This window comes from Ips typographus, linkage group LG3, assembly GCF_016097725.1.
Source record: "Ips typographus isolate SLU linkage group LG3, UJ_Ityp_2.0, whole genome shotgun sequence".
Taxonomy (NCBI): Eukaryota; Metazoa; Arthropoda; class Insecta; order Coleoptera; family Curculionidae; genus Ips; species Ips typographus.
In genome coordinates this window covers 7,984,023-7,998,076 of record NC_138424.1, presented here as the reverse complement: position 1 = coordinate 7,998,076, position 14,054 = coordinate 7,984,023, and the positions used below count along the sequence as shown (strand labels likewise).

The window sequence follows — 14,054 nt, the reverse complement described above, 5'->3', positions numbered from 1 at the left end:
ATTGTGAGAGAAGTCTATAAGTGTCCTAAACCTTAGAAAAAACGAATATAATAGCCAGAAGCCTCTTAAACCCACCGGAAGCCTGAAAATTTCCTGAAAATTGTGAAAGGGTTCTACAAGTTTCTTAGGCATTAAAACAATTGTTTATAATGATCAGACTCGAATCTAAATACTATCGAACCCTCCTTACACTTACGAAGATCCTAAAAAGGTGAACTGTGCACTGTAACACCATTAAGTAATGACAAACCATTTTCCTTTCAATAATAATTGAGAAAGAAAGAAGCAAAAGAAGAATTAATAATCAGACTAAAACAATCAACGTCACAAGCGCTAAACGTGCTTCGTGACGTCACACTGCACTTAGGCCCGTATTCGGCGTTTTGCTGATAAATTCGATACGTCTTGTGAGAAATAGAAGAAAACTTTGAATAGGTAATTAATCAGTAAAAGAAATAAAAAAAGTGGGCAACGTCCCTATTGTTTATAGAGCCTTGCTGAAATGTCGGGATATCAAATTGAAAGCGCAAACGTCAATTTTTTGCGGAGTTGCCGGCTTGTGCCATATTTTGCTCTGGGCACGCCATGTGGACGTAGCCAATTAAGGCATTAACAAGTTTTAATTTTAAATAAACTTTCTAACTTATCTAGACCATTAAATGACCAACTAATGATATTTTTTTGTGTGTTCTTAAATTTAGAGCCAAGTATAAATAGCAAACTATAACTTTCTGTTATGGAGGAAGGCCCCATTATTGTGTAGGAATCTGTATTGAACTAAATTGAAGAACATTTTGAAACTTGCAGGACCATTTCTGCCTTGAATAAAATACACCTATTATCAATGATGATGAGCTTTTAAAGAATGTCAGAAGGAAAAATTATGAAAATAGGATTACTAAATCGGACAACAAAATGAAATGTATGTGGACGATAACTAAAGAAATCTCAGGAAAAATTAGTGATCGTCGTGACATACAGTTGAACGGAAATGCTAAAGCCATAGCCAATAATTTTAATAGTTTCTTAGTAAACAGCATACCAAATATAGTTCCAAAAGTAGATACGAATTCTTATAAATGTGAAATCCCATTTAATGATAAGTCAATGTTTTTAAAACCACTTACGCCGGAAGAAGTCTGTGAACTTGCGCACGAAATTAAGAATAAACACAGTAGTGGGTTTGACGAAATACCAACCAGCTTAATAAAACTTTCCATATGCGAATTAAAAGATGTACTGTGTTTTATAATTAACAATTCTTTTAAATCTGGTGTGTTTCCAGATCAACTAAAAACTGTTCTTGTTAAACCATTGTATAAAAAGGGTGATCCAGAAATAATGAATAGCTATAGATCTATAAGCTTTTTGCCAGGATTTTCCAAACTTTTTGAACTGGCAATGTGTAAAAGAATTATAGAATTTATGAACCACTGTAATCTAATTAACAAAAACCAGCACGGATTTATAAAGGGAAAATCAACACAAACGACATTATATCAATTTATACAATCAATCATTAAGCACTTTGAAAATAGAGAGGCCGCACTTGGAATATTCCTAGATCTTTCGAAGGCCTATGACTGTCTACATCGAGAAATCTTATTAAATAAAATGGAAAAATATGGGATAAGGGGGCAACCATTGGAGTGGGTAAGGTCATACTTGCAAATAGTGGCTGTCACTAAAGATGGTCAATCTGGTAGGTCAGGGACTCTTTCGAACGATTATGGAATAGCACAAGGTAGCATTATAGGGCCAATCCTCTTTGTAATCTTCATAAACGACTTGTATTCGGTAGCAGATGAACCATGGCAAACTATTTTTAACTATGCCGATGACACCAACTTGTTGATTGGAGACAAAAATACATAGTTTGAACCTAGTAAGCAATAGTCAATATTTATATTTAACGTCTAAAATTGAAGCATGGTTTGCTGATAACGGCTTAATTTTGAACGCAGAGAAAACTGATTTAGTCCTGTTCAGGACGAAACAATCAAACTTTGGTAAACTGGAAGGACTCCCGATTGTCGGAAAAGACATAACAGTATCTGAAAACACGAGGTTCCTAGGGGTTTATCTGGATGAGAACCTTGACTGGTCTTTTCATTTGGATAAACTCTTGAAAACTTTGGGAACTATCTGCTACGGAATACGAATCACTGGTAAATATCTAAGTGCGCAATGTCTAAAAATTCTGTATAGCGCCAATTTTGAATCCAGACTGAAGTATGGTATTATGTTCTGGGGCCGAGATGGTAGTGTTCAGAACATTTTTATTGCTCAAAACCGAGTTATGAGAATAATTAAAAAAATTGATTATCGGCAATCATGTAGAAACACTTTCAGGTCAATGAGACTAATGACAGTATACGCTCTGTATACCAGGTGTCCAAGAGCACCCTGGACATAGGAGATTAACATGGGAAAATGGTTTTGATTTTTTTGCGGCTGTACGGTTAATTTTATTGAAAAATCGTAATAATGAAAGTTGTAGTACCTATCACGGACTAGTTTTCTGTATTTTTTTCAGATCTCTAACTTGAGCCCTTTCGTCGTAAAACACGAACAAAAATGAGAAAATTTAAACTTTTGGCCTGCACTGTATAGGCGGTTGTCGGGCAACGGGTAAACATGTGGGGTGATCTAAAAATGACGTGGCCTGCGTATAATTTTGTAATCATGAGGTCATGTGATTTTTAGAAAAAAATAAAGTGGCTCCCTCCGGCGGCGGATTCTACCAAATAGCTTTTAATCAAATGTCAAATTTTGTGTCTTCATGGCCTCCTATTTAAAATGGAGATCTAGATTTATAATGTTTTCTATCGCATAATCCACCGCCTTCTTTACAAGAAAGCCTAGAATGTCATTTTAATGGCGGCGTTATCGGATTTTTTTTTGTACACAAACCTATGGAGATGCAGTAGAAAATATGTTTTTTTTTTATTTTTTCGTGTAGTTGATTAGAAGTTGTGAGTGAAAAATCAAAGAACGCTTCATTCCTGATCCAGATATGTATAGATATGGCTTTTTATATCCAATAAAGTCCAGCCAAAGCAAGTTTGGTTAGAACCCTTTGTCTTGGAAAGTACAACAAACTAATGTAAAAACTGCTCAATCAAAGAAAATTTGGAAATCCTTGAATCTAGGTAAGCAAAAGTGGTAAATGGGTTTTATATTATTACCAAGACCTTTCTTTTAAAATGTAAATGTGCCAATGAAACTTCTAAAAGCTGTCCTGTTTCTTCAGAGTAAACCTTTGTTGCTCTCAAAATGCAGGCGGCCTCAAAATTTAACTCACTTATGTATGTAAGAGGCAATAAGTTTACTGAATGAGAAAGCATATTGTACTTACCACTGAGTATTGTGTTGGAGTAAAATCATTCCAGTTCAAAGCTTTCAACCACTGTTGGGTTCGAGCAGGGTCTTTTGGAAAGGAAAGGACACTTTTGGGCCTTTCTCCAAATTGCTTTTACAATTTGGCAAACAACAAGTGTGACGGCATATTGTAGAGGCAATAGAATTTAAGTTAAAAAACCAACAACAAATTATAGAACAATGAAGGAACAATAACAATAGTGATAACACAATAAAATGAACACAAACTACACTTTCACTAGAACAACAAACATATAAACAATAATATATAATAGCAAACAAAAATTACTTTGGCAAGTAATCCCAAGTCTTGACTTTAAACTTTAAAAATTAATTTAATCATCCAAAAACTCAATTTCCACAATACAAACAAATGCAAACTGTCAATCCCATATTTCGGCCATATTGGAATTTTTGGCATGCACCTTCTTGGCTTTCTTGTACAGAGGGCGGTGCATAATCCCAGAACAAAATTAATTTTGTCGACGGTATTGGATTTTGGCAACAGCGTACTGAAAATATGGCCTACTTGGTATTTTTTTCGTTTTCTGTCTTTGTCCCACGCATGCAATTATCTACGTTTCTCTGTCAGTTACACGGTTTTCCTATGATCGCTTTTGGATTTACCACACCTGTATGTGTATAAAGCTCTTCAATAAGTTACCTATGGATATTAAAACAATTGTGAGTAACCAAAAATTTAAAAGGGAGCTAAAAAAGTTATTAATCCAATTGGAATCCTATCATCTCGACGATTACCTAAACATGTAAAGGTTGAACTCTCCTGTATTGAACGAGTATACTCTATCACAAGTATAATAATATACCTAAGTAGTCTTTCTTTTGCTGACGCAATTTCATTTTGTTGTATACGTTGTTTATAACAATCTTGAAATAAAGTTACTATACTACTAAAAAGTTGCTATACTACTACTACGTAAATAGACGGCTAAGATGCCCGAAACCTTTTCCAAAATTGATTACCAGAGGGCGTGACTCTCTTATCTTGAAACGCCAATAACCACTGAGCTGAGTGGTACTGAGATTTACGCAACTGTCACTTATTAAGTCTTGTGTCATCTTATTTGTAACACCGTGACTACCGACTCTATTAAAACAAATTGTCAAATCTGTCATCATTTCAACAACAAATCACACGTAACAAGATTGACAACTAGGAAATTACTAAATATTGACCACCTTTCTAATTACTCATTTTCAATACAGGAAGATACCAAAAAACTGATACCTTGTTATCATCCGCATAATAATATAAATAAAACTAAAACAATTACTCAAGCTGCTGGACGTAACTCGCAAATTCACTTAATTTCCTGACAGCATCCATCTTGATTATAACGGTCGGCAGTAGCGTTAGCAAGTGAGGATTTAATTACGACGGTCTAATTAGCACACGCAACCCAAAGTATATAACAAACTACTTAACTGAAACATAATGTTGTTGTCACTGATTAAAATGGATGTAATGAAGCTGCTACAGTAACTAACCTGGTCATTACAGGGTCAACTATGAGGAAAGTACTCTTTACAAACTAGAAGATGATTGGCTGGAAGTGTGTCATGGTGGTACCATCTTCTTTTATAAACTTGGGCGTAAAAAACTGATCCACATTCTGTACGTCACACGGTCGTTTTTACGGGTCCCGAGGGCTTGACAGTCGGATCCTTCTAAGGTTTTTAATTGTTTGTGGCGTTTGCAAACATTTTTATAGTCCTAGCTAAACTCATTACAGTGGGGAAAAAATGGTACAAGAACTTGGCCACAAAGGTGCCGCCACCATATTGACGATTCCATTACTTCTGTTATTGGATGCAGAGCCTTGATGATGTTTACTTGAGTCAAAGTGAACCCTAATCTTCAACCTGAGCTTCAGACAGTAGGGATATAAAAATTATTGGCGCTAATCAACGGATTTTTTTATTGGAAATTTCAACGAAACCCCGCACATAAATAACTTTGCGCCTTTATTAAATCCTCGGATTGCAAAACGAGAACCTCGAAGACGATTCATTCTCGAAACTAATAGAGCTCGATTCAGATGAGAAAAGGCCACCGCATCATCAATGACGCAGTTTTTAAAACTATTTCTTTCTCCTTCTACAGTTGCCGTCGCATTAGATATAATCAGAGGCGTCCTATTAAAATATTCCCGAAAATAAATTCTTAAGCGGTCAAAAAGCCACTTGGCAACGTAGTACGGTTTTTTACTTGGGCACAATTAAAACAAATGCGGGTGCGGCCAGGGACAGATGGACCCTTTTACATGCTTTTACTAGCCGGCACTCTAAACGATGTTGCCAAGTTTAAAAAAATGTAGTGGCGGACAGGTTGAGTTTAAAAATTAGGTTAGGTTAGTTTCCGTTTTAGTCTGGTGTTTTGGTTGTATTGTTGATGGTCCCAGTTTGAGTTCACGTGTTATAAGTAAAAATCGTTAATTTGTCACAATGTCTCCAAAAAAGATTGGGAAGAAAGGTGTTGTGATACACAGCCAAGGGCGTGAAATTGTAAGTAACGTCTTAGAATTTATGAAGAAGGAGGCAGAAGGAGTTTCCATTCCTTTGAATAACTACAGGTATTGTCTTTGATTAAAAACGACGAAAACGTTGAATAATATAATAAATATCATTTTAGAGAGAGAACTATAGCAGCTACAGGGGTGTCTAGATCTACTGTGCAGAAGATATCTAGAGAAGCACTACATGTTGAATGGGGAGGGCCAAGCTCATCATTTCACACTCCTACAAAGAAGGGACAGATTAAAAAATTAAAATTGGATAACATCAAACCTGATGAAATCAAAAGAATCAGAGAAATTATTTATGATTTCTATATTCTTGAGAAAAAACTTCCAACATTAAAAGGTAAGTTTATAATACATTAGGTATACCTACAGAGTCTTCAGAGTTTTTCTAGCAGAACTTACCATGTTTTTTACAATTAAATGTAAGCCTAGTTTGCTATATGTATAAACCTTGATAATGTGTTAATTGAAAATTTAAAACAACAAAATTTAGACTAAAATGGGATTATTTTTTATCTTTACAGGTATTTTGCAAAAAATTATTGACCAGCAAATCTTGACTGAATCCATTAGTGTAAGCAGCTTAGGGCGATTGCTTAAGAACATTGGATTTAAGTATGTTTTACATCTTGGCAATCATGTACATCAAAATAACTTTATCTTTTGTAGGTGGCAGAAGACACCAGACAAAAGAAAATTCTTGTGTGAATCATATGACATTCGCTTAAAACGAATAAATTTTTTAAAAAAATTGGTGCAATACCGCTCAGAAGGTCGCAATATTGTATATACAGATGAGACATACATTCACAGTAGTCATATTCATGACAAAGGATGGTATGATGAAAGTTTTAAAGGCTTACAAAAACCAATTTCTAAAGGACAACGCCTTATAATAGTGCACGCAGGTGGAGAAAAAGGATTTATTGAAAATGGATTGCTTATATTTAAGTCAGGTAATATTTATGTACACCTCAAACCTACTTAAGTACTTCCTCCTGCTTAAATAAAATAAGTTTATATAACAAGTAATTAATAAGTTTAACCACATTTTACACATCATATAAGACACATAATGTTTGTACTATGATTTTTTTTTTTTTTTTTTAGGTTTAAAAACAGGAGATTATCATGATGATATGAACCATGAGAATTTCATGACTTGGGTAAAAAAGCAATTGCTTCCTAATTTACCTGACCGCTCAGTCCTTATTATAGACAATGCAGCCTACCACAATGTTACTGTTAACAAAAATATTACAACGGCTACTAAAAAAGGAGATATGTTAAGTTGGCTAGTGGAAAAAGGAATCCCAGCAGATCCTCATTTAACAAAGCCAGAGCTGTATCAAATCATACAAGAAAATAAATTTAGATTTCCTCCACAATATAACTTAGATAGGCTGTTAGAACAACATGGGCATCTTGTGTTGCGTTTACCACCCTACCATCCAGAATTAAACCGAATAGAAAAAATTTGGGCTTTGGTTAAAAATTGGGTAGCAGCTCATAATACCACTTTTAAATTGTCTGATACCGAAGCTTTAACAAAACAAAAATTTCAAGAGGTGTCTGAAAAAGAGTGGTTTGACATTTGCCAGCATGTAAAAAAGTATGAAGAGGAGCTCATAAAAAAAGAGCATATTTTTGATGATACAGTGGACCAGCTTATTTTTACTGTTAACACTGGTTCATCTGATGATAGCGATGAAGATTCTGGTGATGATGATGAATGTGATGCCAGTTTATCCGAAGAAGAATTAGGATGCTCACTCCTAGACTAAGTTTTGGATTTTTGTTTTATGTTATGAATTCGTAATTTGTATATGTATATGTATTTATAAATAAACAAAATTATCAAATTTATAAAAATATATGATTATTAAATTTAACAAAGATAACAAATTTTAAATATTACCTCTTCTTCATGAAACCCTGTATATCAAAAACGATGCAAAGGCAAGCTGAAAGTTACTTTGAGACTTCATTTTCAAGGTCTAGCTGCACTGTAGGACCTTCAAATTAAGAATAATTGAAAAAAGAAACCAGCTGCCTATTTTTATCTTCCAATAATTGATTAATTGCCCCAAGACAATGTTTTTTTGTGGTTAACATTGCCCTAAGTTAAGTTATATAATTTGGATTTAAACTAATTGGTATTTAATATTCTTCATCAATCATCACCCTGCAGCTACAGCAGAAAAATAATTTGCACAGATCTTTTTAACCGAAACACACTGTATGTTTTTTTAATTTACCCTTTGCTTGTTTTCTTGTTTATTTTTTAAATTAATATTTAAAGAAATGGGACCAGAGACCTAGGCCAATTTTGTTCTCAAAGCGTCAATATTATGTATGTATATGTATTTGGTTTGTTTTATAAAACCTACTTACCTATCCTGTTTTAATACAATTTATGAAATGAAAAAGCAAAAACTACACCTATTTACGTTAATTAAATTTCATTTCACTGAGCAGAGAATAGCACGCCATTGACTCGCTGCATCAACTTGGAAAGTAACGAAGGCAGCAATATTTAAAGCGAGACGTACAGAGATCGTGACATCATCGTTTGATGACGGCCGTGGCCTTTTCTTAGCTGATTCGAGCTCTACCCATAAAGAGATAAGGAACAAAGCGGGGCTATAAACCACGGCGTGCAGTAATATGTTACTTCTAACATCGTAAAACGAATCTTTCTTTTTCCGGTAATACGCCGGATTTGATTGCCAGAAGAATGCGCGCCGTGATGGGTTGATTGCTTCTAGATTGATGTCCGGCAATTTTCAGCCTCCGTTTCTTCTCTCGTAGATTAGTTTATTGCTGCTTTATTGGATTGGAGATTGGAGAAGAACACTCGCACTTTTTCTGTCGATTTTTTTTCGCTACTTTTACTTATGCGCATCACTAAGTCCAGGTTACCAATTTTAACTGTCACCCATTGAATTCTAATAAAGAAATCTTCTTTTTCTTCTGAATAGATTACATAAAGTTGCAGTCTGAATTAGCGTTTACACACGTTTTTCTTCGAAGACGAAATATAAAAAAGGTAGACCTTTTTCACGAAATAGATTTGCAAGTTTTTTTTTTCAATTTAAAACTACACCATTTACACATCTAGTTTAGAAAATATCACTTGGATTTTAAAAATATAAGTTGGATTTCAGAATCTATAACTTCTATTTCATTATCGTAAATTTGGTTTTAGAAAACGTAAGTTGTATTTCACATTCGTCACTTGTATTTCAGAAAAGGTCACTTGTATTTTAGAAAGCGTTATTTCAATTTCAGATTTTTTTGTGTTTCTATGTGGTTATTAGTTTATTGTTTTTTTTTTAATATCACTTTAAGCAAAAAAACCCGCCCATCGAGAGTATTAACTTATATAAAATATACAGGGTGTCCCATAACTATATGACAATCTCTCGGGGGCATGCAGGGAAGGTCAAAATAATTCGATTTGATCATATAATTTTTTTTTTAAGTCACTCTTATGGGAAATATTGAGCCCCAAAGAACTGCCTTCCAATTAACGTTTTTGGCCGTAACTTTTGAAACACTTTGTATATTGTAATGATTATTGGGTTTAATATTTTATCGAAAGAGACCTATTTGACATGGAAACCAGGTATCTCGTCTTCGAAAGGTAGGAACTAACTGTTCCTAAGACACAATTTGCTTAAACTTTGACAGCTGTCATTATTTTCAGCTGCAAATGCCATTAATGGATACTCTTGACATTTTTATCGAAAAATTGTACTCTTCCTTTATTTCGATAAAATAAACGGTTTTCGAGATAAATGGATTTTTCATTGAACTGCTTAAACCACAATGTTATTAAAAATATTCGTTAAACAATTTACTTTTTTGCTCAACTTTAATTTTCCAAATTACAAATGTCCACGTCTAAAATCCAACTGCTCTTTTCTATAATACAAGTGACTAATCTGAAATACAAATTGCAATTTCGAAAATCAAAGTTATTATTCTAAAATTGAAAGTACCTTTTCTGAAATACAAGTGATATTTTTTAAATCCGTCTTATGGTTTCTAAAATTCAACTGACGCTTTCTAAACTAGATGTGTAAATGGTGGAGTTATTTGGAGTCTTAGCGCACATACAACTTACGATTAAGCATTCCAAGATGTTGATTAATTACTAAGGTATTTACAGTGTTAATGGCAATTACGTCATTCTCGTTTTTTGTGTTTTATGTACAATTCTACTGCGGCAAAATTTTGACGTCATAGTCAGTCACCTTGGTCGTTGTTATTGAATGCAGTCGTTCGTGATGACGCTCAGAGGGATGTGCTCTGCAACGCCATTTGACATTTGACAGGTGATTACGACTTCATAAAGTGTCACAAACACGTCTTGAGTCGTAACACCTAACAACCTAATAAGGTTCTTTAGAAAATTAGTTTGCTAATTAAACTACTTACTCTCTAAAAAAACTTCATATAAACATAGATCCGCCCATGGTTTCTTACTAAATTCCAATAAGCTCATAAAGTGCCTTCATTCATAATCTACTTTGAAAAATGGAGGATGCTATTTAAAATTTTACTCAAACATGTTGTAGAAGTAGTTTGCAATAAAAAATTGTTTAAGTTCAGAAACAATCAAACCTTGTAGTATGTCATATTTTCTCGGATACCTTGAAAGTAATGGATTATTAAAAAAAAAACGTTAAATTATTGTATTTTAAATTCCGTAACCAACCCTGTATTTCCCTCAAATTATATTTTTTTTAAGAAATAACTCCTTTTTTGAAAAAATAAATAAAAATTGGTTTTTTGTTAGAGTTAACTCTAGCCGTTTTCGAGTTAATTGCAGTTATATAAAAAATACTCAATTTTGGACTACATTACTACAAACATATCACACAAATGGTTTTTTGGCAAAAAAAAGTTATTGAATTTTTGCTCATATAGACTGAAAATCAAACAAACAGAATGACGTAACCACGTAATCGACAGGTTTTGAATGTGGCGCGTGCTTCTTTATTTGTCACATTCAAAACCGTTTCCCACCTGTCGATAACATTGTTACGTCATTCGGTTTTTGTTTGATTTTCCGCATATGCAACTTTGATTTTATTATTGCAGAGTAACTTTTTCCATTGATTCAGTAAATTTTTGTAAAATGTAGAAAATGCAAAAAGTATAGAAAAGCTTCGGATTTTGCAAAAACGCTAATATTACAAGCAGAATATGCCAAATATTCAATTAAAACATATACATATACTGATAGTTACTTGTATTTGTATGATGATAAATTCAAGTTTTACAACCCATAACACAGGTAAAATGAAAACTGTCCATAGGAAAACCATGTAACTGACATAAAAAACATTGATAATTGCATGCGCGAGACAAAGACAGAAAACCTAAAAAAAGTCAAAGTAGGGAGAAATGTTGATGCGATGTTGTCACACGTCTCAACAATTTAGTGACTAGAACATTCGATTCATTTCCATTCATTTTGAAAATGTATTTGCGATAAATGCCCCGTGTTTATATCGATTTATGTGCACATTTATTTAGGCTAATAACAAAATAATATAACTAATCCAGTGGACGAATTCAGATAAGCGTCAAAGTTTTTGCCTACTAGATATTTTATTAGCTTTTCTGTCTTTGTTTTGCGCATAACAACAAATATGCATACTAGAACATCAGCGGAATCGATCTTTGCCGGTTTTGAGACGAAAGAATACAATTTGGCACAGATTGACCACGAACGAGTGAAATCCAGCGACCAATGTAGTCCCAACAGACGTAGAATGACTCAAAAGTAACAAATATGCAGACTAGAACATCAGCGGAATCGATTTATGCCGGTTTTGAGAAGAAATAATACAATTTGGCAGAGACTGACCACGAATGAGCCAAATTCAGCATCGAATGTGGTCCCAACAGACGTAGAATGGCTGAAAAGTAACAAATATGCATACTAGAACATCAGCGGAATCGATCTTTGCCGGTTTTGAGACGAAAGAATACAATTTGGCACAGATTGACCACGAATGAGCCAAATTCAGCATCCAATGTGGTCCCAACAGACGTAAAATGGCTCAAAAGTAAGCAATTCTATCTCTATCTAATTAGCAATTCTGTCTCTATCTGTAATTCTGTATCTATATTTCTCGGTCAGTTACACGGTTTTTCTATGGTCAACTTTAGTTTTACCACACCTGTATGCATGACTGTCCAGTCAATTCCCTCTTGGAAAAGAAAAAATTTCCAGACGTGACAAATTTTCATGTCAAAATTTAATTTGAGCCGACCTTTTGCTTTCAAATCTTAAATTAATGTCATGTGATGCTAGTGTTCTTTATAAACTCCAATCTCATGTGGTATTGATCCTTCAATTATGCGTGTGTTATCTTTTGGACGCAGTGAAATACGTATTCCCAAACAAGAATTGCAAATTTATGGGCTGTTGGACTGGAAAATGTATGTCAACCCTAAAAATTGTCGATTTTATTAGTTATGTTGCAAAAGAACATTGAATTTTATGCCTAATTATAATCTTCTTAACAAAGTTCTTAAACAAGAACCTAAATAAAGAGCAAATAAATTTCCTTGGATTACAAAAAGTATATGGATATGCCAGTCCCATCTCGTGACGTATTTCCTTCCCAGTTTTGTATTTAATGAATTATAGGAAAAAGTTACAGGGGTTTCAAGACAAGTGTCATTTATACTAAAATGTAGCCAAATAAACCAATGTTAGCCTTTTAGTAACTCGTAGAGTACATTAATGACAATAATATTAAAGAGACTCTAAGAAAAACATACAGGGTGTTGAGAAATTCATTTCGTGCTAACCTAAGGAAAGAGGACAACTTTGTTTTTGTTTTTTTTTTAGGGAGCAAAGTTTATTTACACTCAGAACTATTATTTAGCACAGCAGATTTCGTAATGTTATTTGCATTTCTCTAATAAGCTGAATACTCTTATTGGATAATTTTCTTACTCTTTAAGATAGTCTATTAAGCTGTAAAACAGCATAATGTCCAAATTTAGCGTAAACCTTCCCGTAAGAAGGTAATGCAATAGATTCCAATTATTACTTGGAAGTTTACGACGGAGATTGGTATTGAAGGCAAATCGAATGGGTAATTGTATAAATGTTGGCGCAATTAGACAACAACAACGGTACGTAATACGAAAGTCCAGTACACTTTAGGTTTAATCATCTTGATTAATTCTTTCCGTATTTTCCTTCATCTCCGTTTTCGGTTGTAATGAAGGCGACATCCTGCGGTGATCGTGGCAACAATGCGAACCAGCACAAAGGCTAATATAAATTGAAATATGCAATTGATAGGTGCAATTTTAAGACAAACAATACCTTCGAACGTAACTGATGATTTCACGACTCGGATTATCGCGTTATCCGTGTAGCAGGGAAAATTTGTAATATTCCGTAATCACAATGGTAGTACGCGTGATGAAATGTTATTACAACCTCTAAGACGCTAATAAATATCTCGAGAACCATCGGAGTGAATGTCTGGTACTTTAAACTATCTTCTTTCAGAGACATGCTTTTTGCGCGTACCGGCTGGTGAAATTAGATAGCTTTAGCATTTATATCACAAAAAATAGGACAGATCGTATCGGCTTAATTATGCATATGCCGTTTCAGGCTCGATACATCAAAAAACTAACAAGCAATGCTCAAGACAGTGTGGTACCAAGAACACGAAAGGTGCATGACGATTAAGAAATCGGAACTTTTTAATCGAGCAACTAATAATAAGTCTAAAAAATTACAAGCAACTCTATAAATCGCAGTTTGGAACTGCGTGGTGGAAAACGGCATTAATAAACCGGGCGCGCCTTTGATCTATAAATGGTTCGACCATTTTTTTTTTAAACGGCCGATCGAAATCCTTCCCAATAAAATCCGAATAAATTTTAGATTAAAAGACCGAGTACCGTTCGCGGATAGAGAGAATATGCATGCATGTCACCGTCTCTTTACAACAAACGTATCAGCTTTTATGGGAGGTTGGTTGGTGCTTTATGGCACCCGACGCACGGGCTAACGGACATTTACCGTTTTCTGTTCAGTATCATCTTCAGATATCTCGGGGACTATTTATCTATTTTCCATAA

At 34.1% G+C, this 14,054-nt stretch overlaps 2 protein-coding genes across 8 annotated transcripts in view; one reads left to right on the top strand and one right to left on the bottom strand.

The window, feature by feature from the left end:
- Positions 1 to 14,054, bottom strand: part of LOC145726803 (uncharacterized) — an 85,587-nt gene that overhangs the window by 10,137 nt on the left and 61,396 nt on the right. The gene's annotated exons all lie outside the window — the stretch shown is intronic.
- LOC145726087 (uncharacterized) lies at positions 5,430 to 8,290 on the top strand. 3 transcript variants are annotated; one of them, XM_081975029.1, is made up of 5 exons: positions 5,430 to 5,975; positions 6,035 to 6,264; positions 6,449 to 6,539; positions 6,594 to 6,880; positions 7,035 to 8,290. In XM_081975029.1, exons 1-5 carry the CDS (start codon positions 5,848 to 5,850, stop codon positions 7,706 to 7,708), a joined length of 1,410 nt encoding a protein of 469 aa, XP_081831155.1. In that variant the 5' UTR covers positions 5,430 to 5,847; the 3' UTR covers positions 7,709 to 8,290. The 3 variants fall into 3 exon arrangements, with proteins under 3 accessions (XP_081831155.1, XP_081831154.1, XP_081831153.1); XM_081975028.1 differs by having other exon boundaries at positions 6,449 to 6,736; positions 6,782 to 6,880; XM_081975027.1 differs by having other exon boundaries at positions 6,449 to 6,880.

What these genes read in the sequence shown, in the direction of transcription:
- LOC145726087 (XM_081975027.1), top strand. Translation starts at nt 5,848, where the DNA reads ATGTCTCCAAAAAAGATTGGGAAGAAAGGTGTTGTGATACACAGCCAA. An exon ending in AAAACTTCCAACATTAAAAG is followed by an intron (nt 6,265 to 6,448) that starts GTAAGTTTATAA and finishes TTATCTTTACAG; the next exon opens with GTATTTTGCAAAAAATTATT. An exon ending in ATTGCTTATATTTAAGTCAG is followed by an intron (nt 6,881 to 7,034) that starts GTAATATTTATG and finishes TTTTTTTTTTAG; the next exon opens with GTTTAAAAACAGGAGATTAT.